At 34.7% G+C, this 26,479-nt stretch overlaps 1 protein-coding gene across 2 annotated transcripts; it reads left to right on the top strand.

Annotated features, from left to right (window-relative positions):
* The first annotated feature begins 7,428 nt into the window (after positions 1-7,428).
* Positions 7,429-26,446, top strand: UPL6 (ubiquitin protein ligase 6). Of its 2 annotated transcripts, XM_088219977.1 has the most exons (28): positions 7,429-7,586; positions 7,698-7,966; positions 9,179-9,276; positions 9,472-9,599; positions 9,902-10,013; positions 11,304-11,484; positions 11,627-11,806; positions 12,131-12,313; positions 13,221-13,302; positions 13,661-13,779; positions 14,662-14,963; positions 15,118-15,214; positions 16,000-16,143; positions 16,520-16,603; positions 16,673-16,759; positions 16,922-17,062; positions 17,204-17,329; positions 17,834-17,932; positions 21,867-21,934; positions 23,152-23,218; positions 23,739-23,909; positions 24,020-24,109; positions 24,591-24,671; positions 24,944-25,017; positions 25,132-25,203; positions 25,341-25,430; positions 25,902-26,004; positions 26,095-26,446. In XM_088219977.1, the coding sequence occupies exons 2-27, from the start codon at positions 7,808-7,810 to the stop codon at positions 25,966-25,968; spliced, it is 3,102 nt and encodes a 1,033-aa protein (XP_088076103.1). In that variant the 5' UTR covers positions 7,429-7,586; positions 7,698-7,807; the 3' UTR covers positions 25,969-26,004; positions 26,095-26,446. The 2 variants fall into 2 exon arrangements, with proteins under 2 accessions (XP_088076103.1, XP_088076102.1); XM_088219976.1 differs by having other exon boundaries at positions 25,902-26,446.
* The last annotated feature ends 33 nt before the right edge of the window (positions 26,447-26,479 follow it).

Here is a 26,479-nt window from a genome sequence, read left to right as displayed (position 1 = left end):
CACAGACTGCTCAAATATGTTTCTCCCTCAAATGTGATCGAAAGGTCAGATTTAATCTAATCATGTGGCTCAAATTCATTCCCCGAATAAGAAGGATCCAACAGATGGGAGAGGGCCACATGTCTCCGCACGGATGGCCCAAATCGATTCAGAGAGGGCATTTAAACATCGCGTTCAGGAAACCCTAACCCTTGCTGCATCAGTCTCTGTTGGAGAAGAAGAAGAAGAGGCAACCGAAAAGAAACCAACTGCTTTTTGCCGCCGTATCAGAGCCACTGCTGACGCCGAAACATGTAATTTTTTCCTCATTTCTAATCAGAATTCAATATCGAGTCTCCCCATGCCCATATTGGAGCCAAAGAGTCGACGGATGAGCTACAAACCGCGTGTAACGCCTGGAAAATATGGAAAAAAAAATTGATTATTTTATTTTAAATATTTTAATTAGGTTAAAAAAAAAGCGCCACGTCAGCAGACCAAGTCAGCAGTCCTGGCCAACCAGGACCTGCCACGTGGCAAAACCACGTCGACCGGGGACGGGCCACGTTGGCGATCCGCGTACGCGCGATCGGACGGTCCAGATCAAGCGGGCGCACGGACGACCCAGATGCAATCGCACGAATGACCCAGATTCAATCAAAAACGGACGGCCCAGATTAAAACAAAATGGACAGCTGAGATCAAAAGGCAAAAGGGTATAAATAGAACCCCCACACCTGACCACAAAAACCCTAGCCGCCTGCCCTCGCCGGAGAAGACGAACCAGACGCTGGAGAAGCCGACCACCGCCACCCGCCGCCGCACCGGGGAGATTTTCGACCGCTGATCGAGGTAAATTTCATACCTCCGACTTGTTTTTCCACGCTGATTTCCCCTGGGGCCAAATCAGAGCCAAAATCCCGGCCAAACGGTCGAAAAACACGGTCGAAACCCAGCGACGCCGCCGCGCCCCTCCTCGATTTTTGCCTCCGATGAGGCCCTTCCCGGCCTCTGTTTGATGCAATTTTTATATCACAGTGATCACCATTCTTTTCTCTACAGGTTGATCGGAGCCGAATCACCAAAACACGAACCTCATCGGAGAGCCGCCGCACCCGAGAGCACCGCCGCCGGTAAGCTTCGGTTTTTCGTAATTTTTTAGCCCCCTGAGGGCCCTAGGGTTGTTTTATCGCAAGGACCGATGTAAGTTTGGCCGAATTCGGCCGGAAACGGCTGAAAACGGCCAAACCGAGGCGAATCGCAGATGCAAGCGGCGGCGCCGTCGCCGGAGCACGGCGGAGCTGCCGTGCCGGAATTGCGATATTGGCCAAAAAGGGGCCCTGGGCCTAATCTGGGATTTTTTGGAACACGTGCAGGTACCAGTAGTGCGTTTCAGTTCCCCAGAAAAAATTCAGGAAAAATTAGTGACAGCCTGTAGGCGCACTGTGAAGACGTGTTCGGACCCCGAAACGAGTAAGGACCCTTCACCCTATTTTCTATCACGGTATTAAAGTTCAATAATGATAAAACGGTATTTCTTGAATCAACGAATGTGTGAAATTGCTTAAGGTTGCTAATGGAGCCCGAGTCTAGTGTCTTTGTCGGTTAACTGTTATTTGGCCTATTTTACAGTTTTAAATGCAGTATGAGGTTTGATGTTTTCATTTTATAGTTTCGTGTGCATATTTTACTGTTTTATTGATTATGAATTGAATGACTGAGATACTGATGCTGTATGTTGCCTGTTTGGCATAAATTACTGTTTTGCTTGTTTGTGTGTGAATTGATGATGCTGACTGAGGAAAAGGAGAATGAAAGATTATGTAAATTGGGAATTGTATAATGTGGTCAACCTGACTAGATATCCTGGGAGATGGTGGACGGATCGGGTCCGTAGGAAACACTACCGGGATTGTGGTCTCTCATACCGGACGGGGTAATGGGGTTTATAGTTTTGGCGCCCATACCGGACGGGGTATGGGGACGACTCTGGAATCTGATTTCAAGTGTTAAGGGTTAACGGGTAGCGGGACCCCTATAGATCCCCATGGATACTAGTGGGCTGGTAAATGAGGAAAATATGTTGTGTAATGATTGAATTACAAAAGGCGTGATAAGTATTATGTTATACAGTTTATATATGATTTCATGATGATGATAATGTTATTGTTTTCGTATTCTGTTTTATGAATTTTACCGGGGTAAGTGGATGGTGAAAGATTTATTATTGATAAAAGAATTTGTTGTAAATTATGCTCCATTGGTCTTTTTGTGTTTTCTACCCACCTTTACCTCCGCGACGGTGAGATATCGTGATGTCTTTACTGGGCTAGTGTAGCTCATTCCTTATTTAATCATTTCAGATCAGGAAGACATTGTTCCCGAGCCCATTCCGCAGGAGGACGACGAAGGGGACGCCTAAAGACTCCATAGTCATATTCGTAGCTTTTACTTTCGAGTTTCTCCTTTAGGTAGTTTGATCTTTTATATTTTGTGAGCACGTTTTTGGTTTTAGGGTAAGGGATGTTAATCAAATTTTTTTTGACTTCGCTTCCGCATTTGATATTTTTGATACACATTTCATTTTAAATTTCTGGGGCCGTTACACCGCGAGCTAAGCTCGGTTGAGCTGCCGCGGCCAAAACCTAAAATCCTCTTTGATGACCCCCTTCCCGTTTTCCGCTTTACAGAATTTTTTGACCACCGTATTTACCGTCCTTCTTTGGTGCAGTTTAGCCGACTAAGCTGCAAAGGAGGACCGGTGAAACCACCATACCCGGAGACCCTCTCACCAGTAGGTTTTGTGTTTTTGCCTTTTTCGGCCAATCAAGGCCTTTTAACTCGTTTTTTTCGCAAATGTACAGGCAAAACTAACAAAAAATGGCATAAACTAGTCAAAACCGAGTAGGCTAAAGTGAACCGCCACTGTGGGAGGTGGAGCCGACGCTGGAGCACGACGGTGCCGCTGTGTCGGAACCCTTAAATTGGCCAAAGATGTTTTTTAACTCCTATTTTGGCCTTTTGATGTATTTTTGGATATGTGACGGGTTTTTTAATTTTCGTATAAAAAATTCAGGAAACTCATGCGCTGCCAGGAGGTGTAGTAGAGAGCACGGTATTTTGAACGCCGATCTGTGGTAAAAATTCCTCACCATTTTTTTTGTTATAGTAGATTAAAACCCTAAAAAAGATTACAAGTCACTAGTAGAGTCGAAACCAGTCAGTGCGTATTTGCCCTGGTTTACTATTTACTTTTTTCTGTATCGCTTAAAATACTTACTATTTTGTTGTGTGCATTGAATTGCTAGTTTAAATTACTTTCTCGGTTGTTTAGTTTACCTAACTGCATAGCTCTCATGTTTCTTGATGTACATATCGTTTATTTACATGACTTACAGTTGATATATAAATATGAGATATTGACATGTAAGTGGTAATTGGTTAATGGTGTAAATCTATGTATCAAAAGCTTATTGAGAACTTTGGGAAGGGGTGGACAGACCTGATACATAAAGAACCCTACTGTGAATATTTTCTCAGTCGAACAGTCCCATATCGGAAAGAGTTTTGGAGATATAGTTTACCATCATATCAGACGGAGCATCAAAACGATTGTGTTTGGTGCCTATTACTGGACGGGGTATGGGAACTACCGGTTAATTAACAAATTTAAATATTAGATTCATGCGTAGGTGGACATCCCTATTGACCCCCAGATGTACTAGTATGCAGATAAAAAGAAAAGTTGTTGTTTTTGTTACTTATATATGAAATCATATTGTTATATGATTTATTGGCTTTATAGGTCGATTTTGAAAACTCGTAACAGTAAGTGTAGAATAAAAGATTTTATACTGAACGAATTTACAGAAATTAAAGGCTCCATTAATTATTTTATAATTTTTACTAATCTTCGATTTTTCGTGTCAGTGATAAGTGTTATATTCTTACTATTCTAGTGCAGCTAATCCCTCGATTTAACTATTTCATATTAAAAAGAATAAAATCAAGATTCTGAACAGCAGCCCACGGACACTGGCCGCGTTGTTGACGTTCCGTCCACGTAACCATACTTTTGAAAATTTTATTTTTTCCTCAGTTTTGTAGATTTCTTTTCAAATAAGTCATCTCTTTTTTTTTTATTTTGGTAATAATTTTCGAATTTTTTTTTCAATGCACCCAAAACTCAATTTTCATAAAAATTTCATAGAAATTAAAATTTATATTATTTTAATTTATTTATTTTATTAATTTTAAATTATTTTAGGCCAAATTTCTGGAGCTGAGTGTTACATAAATTATTTAAAATATGTCAAAAATGCATATAACTCAAAAAAATTAACAAAAAATTGAATTTAAAACTCTTTGAAATTATTATTAAGATAACTTTTTTCATTAGGCTCGGGGTGTTACAATTTCAATTGATTTTCGATCTTAAAGACAGTTTCTTCAGGTGTAGTCTAGTTGGCAATAAGATTCATGGGGATTGAGTAGCTTTAGGAGATAAAATATTAAAATGCAAAGCAATTATCTTATCAATGAAGTATTGAGGGTTAACTTTAGTTGTAATTCCTCATGTTGCATGTGCTTGGGAACTAGTGTCAAGGAAATTGGAGTTTAGACTTCGCAAGATAAAAAATGAGACATCTCTTATTTTGAATTTGGATAAAATTGATTGAATTAGTACTGAATGATTTATTTACCTTCTATATGACTTTATTAAAGGTACTCGAAAAAGTTGCATGCTAGCAGAGAGATATTAGTCCGAATTTTGTTGTCAAGTTTCACATGCTCTTTTCATTAGGTTAGGGAAAATGACTATATGACGGCTTCATCTTAGGTTAAAAATATATGGTTTTTATAGTTTGTATTAGATGAAATTAAAAGTTTTAATTATTTCTCAAAACCATGATTTTCATCTATTTAATAAAACTCGTGAACTATTTTACTCTATATCCCATTTGATTTGATGAAATAATGTTTGTTTCTTAGTCTAATTTAACTTTTTGCCATCCCATTGAAGTTTCTCTTTACTATCCTTGTCATACTCTCATTGGTTGTCTAATATAATCTATGAGTGATTCCCTGCGTGGAGACGTGTTTGCTTATAAATCACTACATATACTTTATTCTTTTGTCTATTTTTTACTTTTTATATTGTTGTAAGCAATATTTTGTTATCTCTATCGCACTAATGTCTAGTTTTTTATTCTTAACTAGTATACTAAGTTTTATTATTCTCTTTACTCATTAGTTTATTTTATTTTGTCGATGTTTGTTAAGTTGTGTACATATTTATTTCTTGTTTCTTTTTAGACTATGATTTAGTCAATAAAAAATAATAAAACTATGGGTTAGATCTACGATAAGTTCATGTACTTGGGATTCTTGCAATTAATCAATTAAAGACAATAATTAAAACTCACTTTTTTTTTTTCCTTTTCGACATCCAAAACACTACCTTGTCCAAATCTACATGTGAATGCAATAACACTTCGTGCTTTGCACCTTAAAGCTCAACCCTAGTTTTTTAAATGGAAAACAAGGGACAAGCTCAATTTTTTATTCGAAATTAGCTACAAATGAACTATTATATTTAACACTATGATTGTTTAAAATATTATTCGACACTTATTTTAAGCAATCATGATTTTGTAATTGACTAAGTTTCGATTTATTTTTCTAACAAAAAAATTATATATAATCATAACTATTTTGACAAATAATTACTTAACTAGTTACTTCCTTGTCAACAAAGGAAGTGAACTCTCTTTACCTCATTTATATTAAGTTTAAAATATTAGTTTGATGAAAATGATCCAACCCCAATCGGGAATTATTAAAATATCTTACAAATCATTGCAAATGTTTCATTTAAATGTTCAAAAAAATTTCTTTTTCTTTTTAGAAAGAAAGAAAAAGATGAACGGAACTACGAAAATGGTCTCCACGTGTGCATTTTTTTAATGTATTTAAAAGTTAGAATCCGCGTATTTTTATTAGATTGTATTTTTGTGTATGATGATTTTGTATTGGTTTTTGAATTCTAATCTATATTTATTTTTCTGAATTCAAGTTGAATTATACTATTGGACGTGCTATTATTTATAAATTATTTATATATTATCGTAGTTGGTGTTTATGTATTGTATAATTGATGATTATATTTATATTTTATTAAAAAAATTAAAATTAAAATTATTTTTTTTAAAAAAATTAATATTACGTTGGATTCCTTTATTATTATTTGTTTTCAATAAATGAAAATAAAAATAATTTTAGAAAACATGTTTGGCAGACAAAAACTAAATATTATTGTATTAAAAAATTATGAAAACATTTTAAAAATAATTTTATCAATCCAATATTTTTTATTTTTACAAAATAATTTTTATTTTTATAATTAAAATAATCGAGTCAAACCGCCCTGAAAAGCCAGTCAAAATAATCTACGGCTGCGGTCGTTAAATTACTCGTTGACTGTTGACCAAAAGTCTTTAAGTTGGGAAATACCCCGACTATCATTTCTATTTATATATATATATTTACAGCTCGGCTGTCACCTAATTCTCTTTGACCGTCAGGAATTTTATCATATCTGTTGGACTCTCGTCCATTTTCATTTTCTAAAGTTCTTTTTTTTTTTTTGGCATTTAGGCTGTGGGAAAAATTATCAGGTGGTCTAACAAATAAATCTATATAAATATTATAAAAATATATTTATATATTTGTATAAATATTTAAAATAAAATTAATATATTTATGGGTTTTGTTAAAGCTAAATCAAATATATACATATATATATATATGTATATCATAGGGGATTATAGTTTCTTCATTTATTTAATTATTTATTTCTACATAAATATAATAAAAAAACTATAAGTTCTTGATATACTGCCTTTAAATGGCCTTACCCAAATACGTTGGGCCTTGAAGCAATCTTACCAACTGCTTAAAAATCATTTAAAACGACACCGTTTGGTTCGTAGCCAAGGGGGCCTGGGCTCTGGAGCCTACTGTAGGACCATCCAACATTCAAAAATACATTATCCAAACATATATCTAATTTAATTTTTTTTAATAATAATTTATTTGTTGCAAGTAATTTTGAAAATCATTTTATTATTTATAATCATATTTCTTTTAAATAATCCTAAAATTCCCCACCAAAATTTCGAGTCAAACCGTATTTTTTGTGGGTATATTTAAGATATTTAATTAACAGTAATTATTATTTAAGTTTTTATAACTACGGTACATTATTCATTTTCTAAATATTACAGATATTTTTTTATTTATTTAAGTTTCAAAATTTTAGAATCCAAATTTAATTTAAATACAAAATCCAATTTATTAATTACGTCAGAATCAAATAAAAAATAAAAATATACTCAGTATTTGTAATTGTTTAGATTCGTACCCAATGACTTAGAGTTGTTGAAATGCTGTAATATCACGACTTAAACGCAACACGGCGCCGTTGCCTGCCTTCCAATAAATACTGCAATTCCGACTCTCGCCTTCACTTTTTGCCTTCCAAGCGAGAAAACTCAAGTCATTGTCGCTTCGTTTTCTCGTCTGATTTCCTCCAATCCAAACACCTAGTACAGTCCTTCTCTCTCTCTCTCTCTCCTGTCTCATATAATCGTAATTACAACGAATTCTCTATCCGTTTCCCATTTCTTTCTTACTTTTCGGTTTCTAACTTACTACAGGGGTGGTAGAGCTTATCGGACCAACGAATCTCTGATCGCTCATCGAACGGTGCTCTAGTACTCGTTCGTATTGTGATTAGGTTTTACATTCAATTGAGTCGGCTGACAAAATGTTCTTTACGGGAGAATCAACGACTCGAAAACGAGTCGATTTGGGGGGTCGGAGCTCGAAGGAAAGAGACACTCAGAAGCTCATCGAGCAAACGAGGCTGGAGAGGAACCGGAGGCTATTGTTGCGCCAGCAGAACTCTGCTGCAATAAAAATTCAAGTGAGGTTTTATTGAATTGTTCTTCTTGTCTAAACGTTTTTTGACCATCTCCGTTTTGGCCATTTAATTATTATTATTATTTTTAAATTGAAGCTCGTCTCTTCGAATACTCTTGTTTTGGGGGTTATAATGGTTTTGAGAGATTATTTACTGGATAGATTGCTGCATTAGTGCGCCATGCTGATGTTAAGTATGTGTTGAGTTATCAATTCGAGTTCACTTTTCTAGTTTTGTATCTGTAAAGCCGGTAGTTCTTTGCTAAGAGGAGGCGGGGGATTGGTCTGATGGACAACTCTGATGATTGGGTGGCATATATGGCTTAATAATGGGTGGGTTTATGTTATTGCATTGCATTGGTATGATGAAATTTTCAGGATGAATTTTAAATGGGTGTTGCTGTTCATAAGGTTGTTGTTACTACATCCTATTGGAGAATTTATTGGCAGGAAATAAAAAAGTGAATTTAGGGCAACTATTTGATTTGCTTCCAGTTCCAAACAGTTTGCTATAAAGGTATATTATGTGGGCAATGGAAAATTTGAAGACATTGGATGCACGTTGATTGGCATTGGAGTATTAAATGCAAATTCCTATAGGAATACATGCCAAGAATGAAGTGGTCTATTTTTGGCAAGTGGATCTCATCGTGATTTATCACAAAAAACCTACAAGGAGTACACAAATTTCCCAAATTGGCAATAAAATTAATTTGGATGCATTTTTGTAAAGAAATATGGGATGCTTGCTAATGGGGATAGGCAAGCCATAACTATTACATGCCCATGGACTCACATCTTATTGGTCAGTTTAGGTCCTACCTAATATGGCTATTTTAAAAAGAAAATACACTTAGTATAGTTCAATTTGGCGTCTTCTTATAATGCGGATGACAAAGTTTGCTTCGAGTTCATACTTTACTGGCTGCAGATTTGCTTATATGATGGGGTTATACTCTCTACTAGTTTTTCCTATTAAATCTTCAAGGCCAGAATGAATTGTCAATTTCTCATTTGTTGTATGGTAGTCTATATGATATCACTTATAGTTGGCTGAGTTGAGTTTTGCTCTTGCTTCAAGTAATTTTTTTTTTCATTTTTTTTTTTGAGAAGAAGAGAATTTATTAACCCGTACCTAGTGCACCTGAGAGTCTTTAATTCTCTTCAAATATTTGTGCATTTTTTGGTTTCAAGATCTTGACTTTACTTGCTACAGAAATATTTCAGAGGGAGAAAGGTTGTGGGAGTTGAACACTCTAAGTTGAGAGAGCAGTTCTATGAAACCTATGGAGAATACTGCGAGAATGTAAACAGGTGGGATATTATGTCCCTTTTATCCAGTGCTTTTGACTTCTGATGGTTTGTAGAAAATTCTTGGATTCCTTTTTGTTTTTATCCTCATCGATATCTGCAGCTGTTTGTTCTCTTCTATTACATTGCATCTTTGTTCTTCTGAATGAGTTCTTCTACGTCATCCGTTAATTTGTTTGATTTTCCTTTTTGGTTCAGACATTGTTTTGGACCAGATTCAGGGTTCCTTCGGCAGCTCTTTTTTTTCTTCAATGCACAGAATGATGGTGATTTTGCTACCCTCGAAGCGACATGCCAGTGGCTCCAGCATCTTCTTCAGAATAATGGTATTTCAATCATGATACCTTCTTAGAGTATTTTTATGGTAATTTTAGTGGTCTATTTCATAACCAGTGCACATTTTACATCTTTAATTTTTTATCTATCAGTCCGTCTTAACTATATAGTTTTTGTCTCTTCTCCTGTACTTCGCTCTCATGGTTCTGCATACGTCTTTTTGTTGCTTAATCTCTTACGTTTAACATTTCTGGAGTTAAAACAAAATCTCTTTGAATAAAATATTGCTTTATAGGTTATTGCTTTTTTGATTCTTGTTTCCTAATATTAACAATATCTTATTGTGCACCAGGAGATATTGTGAGCCTTTTTGCTGGTGGGGACTATTCATCATGCCGTGCTTTGGTGGATTACAAAGTGAAGAAACTTGTATTTGCTTGTATCGAGGCTATACATCAGAATAGGTTGACTGCTTAATTGCCTTTTCTGAATTGACCACCATATTTTTGTATCCTTCATCTTGTCTAGATTTGGTTACTGTTTCAGAGTTGAGCCTTGTTGTGCTAATGTGGATGGTTCTCACGAGAATCTATTTCCTGAGATCTTAATTTATTGTCTTTCAGCATAGTTTCTTTTTTTTCCCCCCATCTTTTAAGAAAGAAGAGATAATATTAGAAAGAGATAAAACTACTGTTTCTCCTTTAGCAAGTAACAAAATTTGCAAAGAGATATTATTAGAGAGAGACAAAACCATTACTTCTCTATCGACAAGGGAAGAAAACCAGGGAAGAAGATTTGCACACCCAAGGAATCAAGTAGCCAAACTCATCAATTAGTTCAAGGAGCATGACATATTAAAAAAATTGATAAAGGACCAAAAACCTAAAGTTTCCAAGTCATTGAGGTTTTTAAACAAAAAGTGATTCTAAGACAGATGCCATCTAAATGATTCATGAAAAAAGCAAGAGCTGCATTATGTTTAGAAAGTATATAGGTAGGAGGAAATCAATAGGCAAGAGAAGACACCCCAACCAATGGTCCTCCAAAATAAAGAAATAGGGAGCCATCCCCTACCCTAAGAGAAGTAAAATACTTTCTCTATTTCTCCTTTTCTAATTAAAAAAAAAATGGTTCATCCAATTTCACAATAGAGGTTTATAGAGTTAGATTCTTAAGTTCGAAGGCTTTGGTAACTTGAGATTAGTTGGATTTATGGAGTTGTTCTATTCTAGGGATAAAAATGTCTGTCTCTTTGTCTGTCTCTTCGTTCCTGTAAATCATAGTGGATAACAGTGAGATAAGTTTCATTTTATCGTACTTAAGTGTGGAGCTACCTAAGTGGTTTACTTTTTATGTCTTCATGAAGCTCTCATCCATACATATCAAGTGGGTTCTTCACTTTACCTATTGTTTTCATGAGTTCTTGGCCTCCTCTCTCCACAATCCCCTGTCAGAAGGAATAGAACAGAAGAAAAATTAAAATCATCGCATGTCTAATAATCGCTTTAATGATTCATGTCATTGGGCAGTAAGCGCTGGAATTTACAGGCAAACTCACACACACCAAAACGTGTATACTGCAGCTGCAAAAAATTGAATGTGTGTATTTCTAGGAGTATTGTGTTTTAAATGCTGGCTTCAGGGATCTATCATGTTGTAATTGATACAAACTTTTATTTTGGGGTAATATGATGTTAATTTTTATACTTTATATTTGCCTGAAAATAAGGTTAAATTATTGTTTTGTTAAACAGAAATCGATTGAAGGATCAGCTTTTAGCAACTAAAGATCTAACCAGCATGGCACCAGCACTGTTGTTAGAAACAGTTGTATTGTTGATAAATCCTCAACTTCCATGGGCTTCTAAAGTAGTCGTCTATCTGTTGCAAAGAAATGCATTCCATTTATTTAGAGAAATTGTTCTTACAGCAAAGGTAATCATTTTATTGGTCCAGATAAATTTGCACAGATGCATGCTTTCTTGTTTTTGTTTTTTTTTTTAATTTATTGTAAGGTAATTAATTTTGTAGGTTGTGCTCCAATTTTTATGAAATTACTTGATATTATATGATGCAGGAAAGTGATGCTTTTCGTTTTATTGCGGAAATATCTTCACTGGAGCACGTACTTATGCTCATAGTATATCACATTGGTGGGGAGCCATGTATATGCTCAAGTGTTGATCCCAAGTGGAGTTTCTCATCCCAGATACTTACACTGCCTTTCTTGTGGCAACTTTTTCCATACTTGAAAAAGGTATTTTCTTGCTTAATGGAAAGAAGAAAGAAAAGATAGTAAAGAGTTATACTCAAATTTTATTGATGCAATTTCACCGTTTTCCTTATAGTTACTTGGAAATATTGCTGAAAAAAGCCTGAAATCTATTTTCCAAAAAAAGAATATTCTGGTGTTACTTCATACCTTATTTTGTAGATTTGTTTTGTTATTAGGTTACTGTTCTATAGAGTTGTTCATCTGTTCTTTATTTAACCTTGCTGGGTACTAAATCCTAGTACATTGAAGTACGGAATTCTAATTGTAGTTTTCAGTTTGTAATTGGGATGATTTTTTGTTATCTAGGGTTTTGCAAATCCAGCTGTGAGTCAACATTACATTCATCAGATGGTATCTGGCATGCAAGATCATATGAATGTACTTCCTGATGATATATCATTGGAGTTTCCTAGCTATGCCTGCCTTCTTGGTAACATTTTAGAAGTAGCTGGAGTCACTTTTTCTCGGCCTGATTGCTCATTCGAAATGGTAGGAAGCTGATTCAAATTATTCTCATTCTCTTTCTTAAGGAGTGGTAGTAATCAATAATGTTTATCCATATTACTTAGTTCATTTTCTTCCTTGTTCAAGAGACTGCATACTTTAGGGTCTTTCAAGAAAATCTTGTACCTGAATGTGATTTTATATTTGAGAAATTGCAACCAATGACTCTGTAGCCTACAAAAAGTCAGCATTACCAAATTTCTGCTTGTAAGATGAGCTTTCTGATACTTAGATCTTTGGAATATTTGCCACAGAATGATCAATATATGCTTATTTTCACGAAAGTTATATTTAGGCATCATCTTTTGTGCCAACTGTTTCAAATGGAAATGCTTTATTTTTCTACACCAGAATTATTTTATAAATTTAATGTTTTTGTTTCATATAGGAAATTTCCCTTTTTGATTCTCGGGAACTTTCATTAGTCTGCTTTACTATCATACCTCATGATAAGTTCAGTTACAGCATTTATTATTATTTCCAGCAGTAACAGCTGTTAAAATATTGAGCAACTGGTTCTATCCAACAAAAAAATTTGAGCAACTGAAATCTTTTAATTGGTCAAGATGTGTAGATAAGGATTTCTGCTGGGCTATTTCAACCTTTCACTATCTCGTTTTATATTCAGTCATATGAATTGGCATTTGGTATACTTGAATCCAATCATTTTAGGGAAATTGATAGTGAAGATGTTTAACAATGAGCTAAACCTAATTTTTCAATGAGTAATTTGCTACTTTTATTTATCCTAATCTGAGTAATTTACTTCATTCAATTGGCTTGTATTGTTAGCTTAAGTTGCTTTATTAAATTATGAATTCTTAGCAACAATTAAAACAGGTTCTGGGCAAAATTATTTGATGCTAATTGTACTTATATTTGATTTGTTCAGGCTACAGACGTAGCTGCTGTTGCAACATTTTTACTGGAGGCACTGCCTCCTGTAAAATCCTCTAGTAGAGAAAGTACAGGAAGTATGCCTTCCTCCATTTTCTGCAGCAATTTGACTCTTTTGAATTTAATTGTCTTTTCTGCCTCTTGTGCTCTTCTGGAAGAATTTCTTCTTGCATAAATTTCTTGTATCAATTATAGTTTTTGTTTGGTTAGAACTTGCGCAAGAGTTTATGCTTTCCTTTGAAATATTTGATTAGAAAGCTTATGAGTATATAGGGTACATGGACACTTTAAAGACTTACATTTGTCCTGATTAGCTTTTCTGTCCTTGTCTTGGTTAACCTTCTTTTTTTGTACGTTTTATCTTTCTCATTTTCTTAAAAATATTTATTTTCTCTATTCCCAAGAAAGTTTATGAATGCATATGCTGAATTTCAGGGTCTGCAGTTGGTGAGGATGATATGGCTGCGGGTGATACGGGGATGGAAATTACCTTAAATGGGGATTTGGAACAGCAGATAATTAATGCCATAGATTCACGTTTTCTTTTGCAATTGGTATGTGATCTTTCCATATCATGATAATAACTTGTAGGAAAATTACTATTACCCCCTATTTCTTACTACAGTAACAACTATTCCCCTAATTGGTACATTTGTCTCCCTATACTTTGTTATTATAACAAATTGAATCCTCATTCAATCAATTTCATGGTACATTTGTCCCCCTATACTTTGTTATTATAACACATTTGAATCCTCATTCAATCAATTTCTTGTAATGTTAAACGAAGGACAAGAATGTGTTAACTATTTTGTTATCATAACTACCCAAAATCACTTCATTTTCTTCCGTCTCATGAAAAAAGTTAGAATTTTTTTTTTCCTGCTGTTGTATTCTCCCTATTTTCCATTTTTTGTGGGCAATAATATAATAATATTCCTTTTGATTTTGGTTTTTTAATTTTAATAATAACTTTATTCTGTTTTTAGTTTTTTGTAATAAATTTTTATTGGTATCAGTTTACGAGTTGGTAATCATTAGTTTTTACCAATTTATTCAGTTTTAATTAGTTTCCATTGATATTCTACTTGGTACAGAATATAACTTTACTAAATTGCTGTTAGAGCAATATAGTAAATATTATTTACTATTGCATCTTTTTGTGTAAGTTTATAAAATTATTGTTGAAAGATGTGAAAATAAAGAAAATATTAATAGTGGAAAAATAAAATATTAGAGTTAATTTCTGTAATTGAAATGTAGAAAATATAATTATTTTAGTGATAAAATTGTGCAAATTACATTTTTATCTTTTATTTGTCTAAAGTTAAATGAAATTACTGAAGGGGGGTCTAAAGAATTTCCCTATATTTGATGACATCTCTACTTCTTTTTAGCACAATCTAATAGTCTGGAATTTTGCTTTTCTTGTGCAGACAAATGCTCTATTTGGAGGGATTTCACTTGTCAGCCAGTCACATAAAGAACCAGATGATAAGGAGGTGGCAGCTGTTGGTGCTGCTTGTGCTTTCCTGCATGTTGCCTTCAAGACTCTACCCCTTGAAAGAATCATGACGGTGCTAGCTTATAGAACTGAGCTTATTCCAGTGCTCTGGAATTTTATGGAGCGGTCTCATAAGAATAAAAAATGGTCATCTTTGCCTGTACACTTGGCATATCTCTCAGGGGATGCCCCTGGTTGGTTGCTACCCCTGGCTGTTTTCTGTCCTGTTTACAAGTAAGATTAGTTTCTTAATTCTGGTGGTTTTCCTGATGTATTAGCTATGTCTTTTCAAAAATTTATTTCTTTTTTATGCTAGATCTATATATATATCTATTTGAGCCTGGTATAAGTGTGCCTCGCTACTCTTAACTGCTTTCTTGTTGATCAGGCACATGCTTATGATAGTTGATAATGAGGAGTTTTATGAGAGAGAGAAGCCATTATCTTTGAAGGATATCAGATGCCTAATTGTCATTTTGAGACAGGTTTGTTTCTAAACTACATATTTTTCAACATACATTTTAAAGTGGATATAAATTTTTTAATTTTCTGAAATTTCTCAAATGGCAAAAAGATCTTACGTCAGTTCTTAATTTAAATGTTCAATATCCAACGTAAAATTCGATAGACATGAAACATTGAACTGCCGGTATGATATCAATTTTTTTGCTCTTTGGGTGTAGCTATGTCCCAAGGATGTAATTAAGCTTGGGATTGAACCCATGTCCTCAATGTGTGAGGAGAGTTACCAAGTCCTCATGGTTAGATGCTGTAAGGAATTAGGGCTGACACTAAGATTTCTTTTGGCCAGATGGGTATAGTTCGTAGAAGCATAACTTGAATGGAAGTTGGTCTTTTCTAAGTGAGATTACCAACGTGTTTGTTAGTGTTTGATGACCAACTTTTGGGACATTATCAGAGTGTGCATATGCCACCACCTAACAACACTCACCCGGTCAATTTGATTAAAATGTGGAAGTTTGTGGATCCGGGACATAAGTGCTTTTTTTCTAACCAAACAGGGATCACTGGGAAAAGACCCTACAGGAGCACCTTTACAGTGGAGAGGTTCAGGATTTGGAGGTTAAGCATGCTCGAACTTCCAGCCCCACACCCTTACTATGTTAAATTCTATTCTTTCATTTTCTTTTGCAATTGGTCTGAATCTATCGGTGCTCTTTAATTCTTCTTCTTCTTTTCAAGAAAAATTTGGTATATTATTTTCAAATTATATGTCTCGACTGATACATGCATTTGCTCAATGCTTCAGGCCTTGTGGCAGCTGCTCTGGGTTAATCCAATGATGCACTCTAATAAGGGAAAATCTGTGGCTCACATCTTTGTTCATAAAAAAGGCCCTCTTGATGTTATTGAGAATAAAGTTAGCACTGCAGTCTCTGGGCTTCTCTCTCAGGTGTGCAGTCGTTGTGAATTTTTTTTTTTTGAGATAAACAGTTGTTGAGAAATATCTGGTCTCTTGTTTAATAGATTTTTTCTTTGGCTTTTTTACTGAACATTTTAGTGTTTTATATTCTTATGGTAATTTTTATATATCTCTTTAGATTTTTAGCTTCACTATTTTGGTGAACAAAAATTATGCTCTTGATAGATGGCAGTATGCTGCAAGGATTATTATATTTTGTTTTTTTGAGATAAAAAGTATGATGTGCATATATTAACAAAGTACCAAAAATGAGGTACCGCCCATTATTAGGGATGAGGATTTTGGACATGCCACAAGGATTGTGCTCTTTAGTTTTCCTAATTTGTCATATAAATTACTGCTGTAGTTACAAGACTGGAATAATAGACGACAGTTCACTTCTCCTGGTGACTTTCATGCTGAGGATGTCAATGATTTGTTTATCTCTCAGGTAATTGCTTCTAAATTGCATCTTCATTTCCTTGGATTTCTGCTTTCTAACATCTTTTTTGTTTTCCAGGCTGTAATAGAAGGTACAAGAGCATATGAGATATTGAAGCAAGCTCCTTTCCTGGTACCATTCACAAGCAGAGTTAGAATATTCTCAGTAAGTGACGAACAGGTTTTGAGTTTGCCTTTGATTTTTGGTTGGACAGCATTGTAAGATGATGACTGAGTTTGGATGCCGTTGTTTTTTGGAGTTCCTAGTGAAGAAATTTTTTTTTCACTAACATTTTCTCTTTTTGATTTATTTGCTATTGTTTGCCAGCAACAACTAACAAATGTTAGACAAAGACAAGGGTCTCATGGTGTTGTTCCCCGAAACCGATTTAGAATACGGCGGCATCACATTTTGGAAGATGCTTACAATCAAATGAGTGCATTATCTGAAGAAGACCTACGAGGACTGGTAATGTATTTAGATCCTGTCTCATAGATGCATGATTGTGTATGTATTGAAATAACTATTTGGATAGTTATTCTCTGCTTTCTCATAGCAATTCTGATCTATGAACACTGGAGTAATTCTGTTTGCTGTTTTTACCTATAGATTCGTGTAACATTCGTCAATGAATTTGGAGTTGAGGAGGCTGGTATCGACGGAGGTGGTATTTTTAAAGATTTTATGGAGAACATTACGCGAGCAGCGTTTGATGTACAATATGGGTTATTCAAGGTTATAACATATCCAACTACTTGCATTTGTGATTTCCATCTTTTTCTTTTTCGTAGGATAAAAATATATTAGATGGGGGGGGGGGGGGGGAATGCAACTTAGGAGGAGGATAAGGTATCCTGCAGAAATTTAAAAGAGCAGAAGCATAGAATTAAACAAAGAAGAAAAAAAGTACCAATACTAAATAATGGCCTCCATCCTCCCTCCCTAATCCTTGAACAGTCATAGATACAGATGGATCTACTTGTATACCATGTTGCGTGCAAGTTTCTATCAGATATTCATATCCTTTGGATGGGGAATATTCCAGAGCATCTGTTGTAATGAAGGAGTGGAAGGTAGCATGCTTGTTTTATCAGCAACTGGAAGAAAGCATGATCTTTTGCAGAACAGGAAGCAGTCATAATTAGTAGACAATTAACAGGAGGATCTTATATGCTTGACCTTGCTTCGGTTTTTGCCCGACTCATTTTTCTTTCAATTTTGCTTCCTTTGTTTATGCAGGAAACAGCTGATCACCTGCTTTACCCTAATCCTGGATCGGGGATGATTCATGAGCAGCACCTCCACTTTTTCCATTTTCTTGGAAGTCTTCTTGCAAAAGTATGTTTTTTGTTGTTCATATTACTGAAATGATATGATGCGTTTTTTACAGATATGGCATCTGTTGTATGTTGTGTATTCAGGTAACGTATCAATTTAGGCCTCTTATGGAAAATATGGCTCTGGATGTGGAAAAATTAAATCTCCCGTGGAGAGTCAAGGGCTGTTGTACCAGAAAAAACCATGAGAATCAGTGCCCTTTGTTGTTAGCGTGTCTATTTTGATGCATTAGCTAATCTATTTCTGTATGATCCCAGAATTGGGATCTGATCAAGGGACCTGGAATAGAGAAGTAAAAGATAAACCCTAACTGAGTTGCACTTGTGTAAGTGTGTGCTAGTCGTGGGAAGTGCGCATAGTTTGATAAGAAATTCATGAATACCAATAGCACGGTTTTATCATGAAGTAAAAGATAAACCGTCATGAAAAACTGTTCAATTTTGTGGTTAACAAGTTTTTCAAAGTCTTGCACCAGTTGCTTTTGAATCATCCTAATAAAGATCACTAGCAATACATTGTAGTTTCTTCTGGTACCTTTCATTGGCTATTAAGGGCTGGGAAAATCCCCAGAACGACAGTTTTAGGTGGGACCTTGTAAAAGAGTAATATGGGATGGCATGAAATATGTGGTGGTGTATGGTCATAATATCAGTTTACTATTTAAGAAAAATGGTAGTTAGGTTATTATATTTATTTCCTTAATCTTTTTTTTTTGGAAATAAGTTTTCTTATTCTTTTTAATATTTGGTATTCCTAGTTTGTTACAAGTAATATTTCTAAATTAGTTTTGGTATTTCGTAATCTAGTTAGGAAAGACCTACCTAGCACTCTATAAATATGATTGTAACCTCTTAAGAAGATCAGTTACATACTAAATAATATATCTTGAGAATTTATCGGTACTTGATTGAGATTTAATAGACCCTTATATATGGTGCCTAGGAATCCTATATGTGTACTTACATTTTTTTCCATATTTGGAGTAGGTAAATTAACCATAAATTGCCCAACATCAATATGGAGATTGTTTCTAAGGTACCACATCCTCATATATCAGGATAAAGCATTTGTCACCATGTCTTCTTTCTCAGTGCAGTACTCCATCACTAAGTTAAATCCCATTATAGTGTTCAACTATTGTTTTGTGGACAAGTTACCATTCTCTGTCCCAAAAGAAATTTAAAACTATAATGGTTAGTCCTTATCATGGGAAATCTTCCCACAGTATACTCACCATTATTGCACCAATGTTGTAGTCATAGGCGTGGAATTTGATAATAAAGTTTTGGGAGAAATCAGGATTTGTTCGAAACAACTGCAACAATCATGATAGTCTCAGTTTCCCAAAATGCGGCCAAGGCTTCTAGGATCCAAATTAAAGATTTGTTGTGTAAGCATTGATATCAAGGTTTGACAGTAATTCCTTAATCTTAGGTTTGACAATAATTGCTTAATCTTTCGCAAATCCTTGTAGCAGTCAGTTACCAGAAAAGTTCAAATCCTTTTAGTGGTAATTGGCCTGGTCTGTTGTTGCATGGTAAAAAATTTTGAATTATTTGTCGCCAGCTTACCACATCCTCAATAGAAATTGTATGGCCTAAGTATGAGACTAGCCTGCCATGCCCTTGATAGAAGTAGTATGGCCTAAGAAGGAGACTTCAGGTTGTGCGAGAAGGCATTGGAGATCTTCAGAATCAAGTTATTGTTGTTAAGCAAGGAGAACATTGGCTTGAGGAATATGCTCGATCCTTGTTTTGCTGCGGAATAGGATGTTTTGAAGAATACTGGTACAAGCTTGCAAAAATGTGGTTGGGAAACTGTTTTCATGAGAGCTTGGGTTGGTCAACATTTGGGTAGGCCAAATGGCAAAACCAAGAACATATAGTGGCTGTAATGTGTTGGAAAGACAATTTTCTAACATTTTCTTGATGCATCCTATTCTGATGATGCCAGAAGCATGTGTAGTCTTTAAAAAATTGGGTGCCATGTAATTCTTTAAGGAGTTCATTAATCAATGACATAAAATATTGTCCTTGATTGGGTTTTGGTTGACGGAACAATAATCTAGACATAATCGCCATGTAACATTTACCTTTTTGGCTAGTAATACTGTGGCCAAGAAGAGGTTTTGACTAGGCTGGACTTATCCTTGTTGCAATATCTCTTCAACTTGTTTTTGGTTCTATGCTTTTTGGTCACGACATTAATAGGATGGATGATTTTGGAAATGTCATTGATCACCTTATCGACTTGTAAGTAATATGTGTACGGGCAGTACCTCCTTGATACCAATGTGAATAATACATTTATATACTTTTATTTTTAAAAAAAAACTCAACTTGTCTCTCAAAATTTTCTTTCCTTATAAGTGTGGTAATACAGGTTTTACTACGAGAATCTTGGTGTTTATCTTCAATATCATTATGTGGATCATGTGATTGTTGAGGTGGTAAGCCAATAGATGCACAGCAAATATTTGCTTAAAGTCAATTAACAGCCTTCGCCGGTCTGGATGGTGGTTCTTCATAGAGGAGACAAAAGCTAACTTGGAGCTCCCGTTGGTTCAATATTCTTGACCCTTGTAAGTTTGTAATGTACCCTATGGAAGAAACGCATGGCTGCAAAATTCCATATAGTTGGCCCTAATTGGCGAAGGCTATTGACTCTAATACCATGCCGAAGCTATTGAGAGTTAGAACATATATAGGCTTTACACTTGCTTGCCACCATTGGCTACCATAACTTGTAGACTCTCGTATAGTTCCAAGAGAAGGGACAATTGGTTGACGACAATTTCATCAATAAAGCAGTGAATGCTCCAGAGTCTACAAGAATAAGCTGGAAAGCTGCAATGCCTGTGATGGCATGCATGAAATCTTGTGTTCCTCTTCCCGAAGTTCCCGGCTGCCATGAGCTTTTTTAACTAGGTTCCTCCACGAACCCCAGCTAGAAAAGTTTTTCATACATCTTTGTAAACAAAGGGTTTGTTGTAGTTAAGATAGAGCTGTTTCTTCTGTTTGTCCCCATTTCCTCTCAGCTACATCTCTTTATATAAGCTGATTTGTTCGAGTTCTTAGCAGCCTTGGTGACCTGGTCTCACATCTCTTCATCTTCTTGCACCTCTCATACAGTCAAGCAATTGTCACATCTATTTGGTCCCGTATTTGGATGCGTTTTCTCAAACTGCGTATTGAAGAAGTTATTTTGTGGTTTTGTTGTGGTCATGCTTTGAGCAGGCTTCCTATTCTAGGAATTTCTACTGGTTGACAGAAGGCTTTTGATTGAGATGTCTATGGAGAAGAGTCTCTTATCGTAGGATAAATTAGAAGCAATTTGCTTAGGAATTTAAAGGTAAAAATCTAGACATAAAATCTAACAAATCTAAAAATGTGCTTATGAGTTTGATCACATTGTATAACCAAAAAATTGAGAAACTCAAAATATTTTATTGAATAACTGAAGTTTATATCGAAAAGTAAAATCATAAAAGTGCTTATAATATCTTATAAGTAATTTTTACTATATAAAACTAAATAAGAAATAGCAATAATAATAAAATTAAGAAATAATACTCCTGATACATACGTAAAACTAAATGCTAAAAATAATAAAATCTTAAAATTAGTAATACTATATAGTGGAGTCCTAAATAGTATAATAGTTTTATATTAATAGAATTGTGGTTTTTAATCCATTAAGGCAATATTGAGTTAATCATTCTAGATTAGTATCAATTTCTATTTTAGATATATTGGTCATATTTATGGTTGTTCTGCAATGCACATATTGGATAGTTAATTTTCCTTGTATGTATGTTGATTACTATCGTCAGCATTTTGAAATTGTATGGTTGGATGTTTCCGTTTCCTGGGCCTATATTTCTTATTATTTTTGTTTGCTGTGGGGTTTTGATATGATATTGCTTTTCTTGTAGGCAATGTTTGAAGGAATTCTTGTTGACATACCATTTGCAACATTCTTCTTGAGCAAATTGAAACAAAAGTAAGGTTTAATAGGCTTCCCAGTCTAATTTTGTAGGCATTTCATTTTTTGTGGCTTTGTGTCATGCATGGAAAAAGCAAGAATGACCATTGCCAACTATTGGCTGTTGTTTATCTCTAACAAATACTGGATATCTATTTTGCACTTAGTTGTGGAAAATTAGGATTGTCTTCTATGTACAAATTTTCAGTTGTCACAAAAGAAAAAGGAAAAAGTTTCTAGAAAATAACTGTTCCTTCAAGAGCTTTCTCTTCCTAATGATATCTTCTTTTTACCCACCCTTGAGAGGGATTGGATGCTATTTGGTATTAATACATCTGTTTGTTTCTTTTTCTTTTGGATGTATAGCTTATTCTCTTAGTTGTAATCCTTCCTTTCTAATAATAATTTTTCTTTGATGAAACAATAATATCTTCTTACTCTCTTTTTTTCTTTTCTTGTTCCCCCTTGCTCTATATATGATTTCATATTATTAAGCATAATAAGTATTTACCAGCATTATATTAGTCAGCAATGGTGATTGAATCACGGGAAAAAAAAAAAACTTGGCAGATACAATTTTCTATTTTTTAAAAAGGCTTTACGGGAGTTCAAAAATGTTTTCACTGAGGATATTTTTTAATTTTTCCTTTTTGAGAATTAATTTTTATTTTTTTCCATTTCTTTATTTTTTAAGAAAATGGGAAATGAAATTTGGACCATGTTTTATAGGCTTCTAGGCATAAGCTGGGTGAGGGCAGGATCAGTGCAAGATGAAATTTGAGTGTGGAAGGGCACTGGAAGAAGGAGGAAGTGAGCAGACTCAATTCCGCTTATAATCTTTTAGGTTGTTTGAAAGGAAAGGAACAAAAAAGTTTTTGATGTGGTTGATGATGTGAATGATTTTGAGTTACTTAAGAATAGATGGTTCCAAACTCTTTGTTTTTTGTCAATTGATCATTCTCCTCACTCAATGAGGAGTTGGGGGACCTTATTGATACATTGATAGATATGTAAATGTTTCCATGTATATGGGTTTGATGCTCTCTTGGTGCTGTTATTAATACTTATACTTTATATTTAAAAAAACAAGAAACTGGGAAATGAAAAGGTCTTTACAAAATAGGAATAGAAAGGAAAAAACATTTTAGAAGAGAACATAGCCTAAGGAGTTATGTTCCGCGTACTTAATGTACTACTAATATATTGACTTCATTTTGTCTCCCCTTGTTGGTTAGGTACAACTACTTGAATGACTTGCCATCCTTGGACCCTGAATTATATCGCCACCTTATTTTCTTAAAGGTGATGCCTTTTTTTTTTCTGCGCTTCTGTCTTGTTAATAATATTATTATTCATATTTGCTAGATGATTAGACAGAGGAGAAGAATGTTTATATATTGAAATTCTGCTGCAAGTCTCACTTTTTTTACTTTGCTACCATTTCTTGGAAAGCAAGCCAATGTACCATGACAAGAATTTAAGATACTGATTTCTTTTTCCTCACTTTTGGACACCGATTCTTCCTGGTGTTGGTGTTGAAAACTGCAAAAAAAGTATAATGTGAACAGATTCCTAAATAATATAACAATTACTCTATAGAATTTCGTGTTTTGAAGTGAGTCAAGAGACTATTTTTTTCCATAATAATTATTCATTTTGTTTAGTGTAACATTGGTGACCGAAACTAAGATTGGAAGCAGAGCTGAGGTGGGGGCTTTGATTGACATATAATTACACACAAAAGAACAAAGAATGTACATAGATGGGATGCTTTTTTTTGTGCTAGATGTTGTTTGACATGGGTATTTACTTTGCTCAACAGCATTACAAAGGGAATATTTCAGAGTTGGAGCTCTACTTCGTGATTGTTAACAATGAATATGGAGAGCAGACAGAAGAAGAGCTGCTTCCAGGAGGGAAAGATATACGTGTTACTAATGAGAACGTAATTACATTTATTCATCTTGTGTCCAATCACCGCTTAAACTTTCAGGTATTGCAACTGTTCATCTTTAGTTTGTTTTGTTTATTCAAGCCATTCTTCTAAAACCACATCTTCCTTTGCACAATCATGATATTATGGTGGAATGACATTTCTTTCAGATACGTCAACAAAGTTCTTATTTCTTAAGGGGTTTTCAGCAACTTATGCAGAAAGATTGGATTGATATGTTTAACGAGCATGAGCTACAGGTACCTTGACTTATCTATAATTTGTCACTTTGACTCCAAGACAATTGATCTTATTTGTGAAAAGGAGTGCAAATTAGCTCTGACATGTTTGACCCCACTTGATAATGTTAACATTTGTCGGTGCTGGTTTTTATTTAAGGAGTGGCACGGGAAACCTAATTTAGGATTATCCTGATGGAACTACATCACCTAAATAACAACCACTCTTTCTCTCTCTCTCCTCTCTCTTCCTTACTCTTGTTTATATTTCAAATATAAAAAGTGCCTGGTTATCAACTCATTTGTTGTGCATGTTTTTTTTTTTCTAGTTTTTACTTTGTAAATGAAGGGACTATGTGTTTATCTTGAATGATTTTATGTTTACTTCTTACGTTCTGTTTGAAACATCAGAATTTGTCAAGAAATTAATTGTTTCCTGGAAAACCTATTTTACCTTGAGCTTTGTTGCCTAATCATTTTGGATTTTTTGTTTCATTCCCAGCTGCTGATATCAGGTTCCCTTGAAAGTTTGGATGTTGATGACTTACGAAGCCACACCAATTACTCGGGTGGCTATCATGCTGTAAGCTCCTTTATTATCATTTTTATCAATTTTCAAATCTGATGGTTACATTGGTCCAATGGGCTTTCTGAATGAAAGATAAGTGCTGGATTGCTGATTTTTATTCTGCGGGAAATACAAATATACTGCATGAGCTTGTAAATAACTGCTAACTATGATACCATTCCATAAAGAAAGGAGGCTTTAGTGGAATATGGAGATGCAGCTTTTGTGTATAACGCAGGTGTCCATTTGGAGTGACAAGTTAATTTTTTCATTATTCATTTTGACAGGAGCACTATGTCATTGAAATATTTTGGGAAGTCCTCAAAAGTTTTTCACTGGAAAATCAGAAGAAGTTTTTGAAGTAAGTTGTACTCTTGTTGTTGGATTACTTGCCTGTTTCAACCTTGGAGTTCTCTTGGCTTCAAAGATTAACAACTATCAGCAAAGATAATAGTTATTGGTGGTTTTTTTAAAGGTTTGTGACTGGGTGCTCTCGAGGACCGCTGCTTGGATTCAGATATCTTGAACCATTATTTTGTATACAGAGGTAATAGATGTACAGAGTTTAAAATCAACAGCATCAGCTTCTATCGTGTTGCTATCAGCAGCAGTACTTTTGAAAAAGAAGAAACAAAGACATCTTTATGTAATATAGTATTACTTAGAGCATTTTCTGGACTCCAGGGCTGCTGGCATTGCCTCAGATGAAGCTTTAGACCGATTACCCACATCAGCTACTTGTATGAATCTTCTGAAGCTTCCACCTTACAGAAGGTTTGTTGCTGTTCTTTTCTCTTACTGATTGTGAGGTCAATAAGATCTTATATTAAGGTTCTGGTTGTTTAACTGAACAGAACAGAACAGAACAGCAAATTACTAAAACAAAAACTTTTGAGGGAAACGTATTTTGAACAAATAGAATTCCTGTGTGCTATTCCCATTTACAACCGGTTTTTACTCACTGAAAAAGAGAATGGTAATCTTTCTGGTACTAGGGTTTACTTCTCTTACCCTTTGCCTTGAACTTAGAACTCAGGTCTTCAATATTCATCGGGAAAAGAAGAAAAAGAACTCACAAGTCATCTAAGACCATAGTCAGCCCTCACCATTCTCCCAAGATAGAAAAAAATATGTACATCTTTATCGTTTTAGGATTATATTTTTAGCTTCTTTTTCTATTATTATGCCTTAGGTTTGCATTATTGGTACCCTTATTCACTTTTGTGTGACATGTTCCTTTTGCAGCAAAGAGCAGTTGGAGACCAAACTTTTGTATGCGATAAATGCGGATGCTGGTTTTGATTTGAGCTAATGTTGACTCCCCGTCTCCTTTTTGAACAGAATCAATGTAATAGCTCCATTCTTTGGTTGATGGAACCCTATTTTTTGACTCATGATATAGTACCATTTCTATTGAGCTTTTATGGTAATGATCAAGGACCATTTACCAAGGCCATCATGGAGCATACAAACAGTATAAAAACAGATTAAGGCCCGAGTATAGTGGTGTACAGATACATAAAGCCTAGATGCAGTTTCTGTTTCAATGTATATACATGGCAGATACTCAGTCCCAACTTCGCGAAGCTCATGTACTCCAGGACTTCTCGCAAGTGGATGATTCTTGTAAAACTGTAGTTCATTGAAGGCATCTGTCTGTTGTACTAGTCTGTAAAGTAGAAGGAATGTTTTATTGTAACTCAAGTCAATTGTAGAAGCTATAATTATACTTTGATATTGACATTGATGGCTGGTAGAAAAATAAAATGGGTGTCAATGCATGGTTCTCAGTGATCTTCTTTTTTTCTTACCTCCTTCGAAGT

This window comes from Carica papaya, chromosome 5 (genome assembly GCF_054855325.1).
Source record: "Carica papaya isolate Zhongbai chromosome 5, ASM5485532v1, whole genome shotgun sequence".
Lineage (NCBI taxonomy): Eukaryota > Viridiplantae > Streptophyta > Magnoliopsida > Brassicales > Caricaceae > Carica > Carica papaya.
The sequence above is the reverse complement of the archived record's forward strand: the minus strand, read 5'-3'. Positions and strand labels throughout refer to the sequence as shown.

What these genes read in the sequence shown, in the direction of transcription:
- UPL6 (XM_088219977.1), top strand. Translation starts at nt 7,808, where the DNA reads ATGTTCTTTACGGGAGAATCAACGACTCGAAAACGAGTCGATTTGGGG. An exon ending in TACTGCGAGAATGTAAACAG is followed by an intron (nt 9,277 to 9,471) that starts GTGGGATATTAT and finishes TTTTTGGTTCAG; the next exon opens with ACATTGTTTTGGACCAGATT. An exon ending in TAATTGTCATTTTGAGACAG is followed by an intron (nt 15,215 to 15,999) that starts GTTTGTTTCTAA and finishes TCAATGCTTCAG; the next exon opens with GCCTTGTGGCAGCTGCTCTG.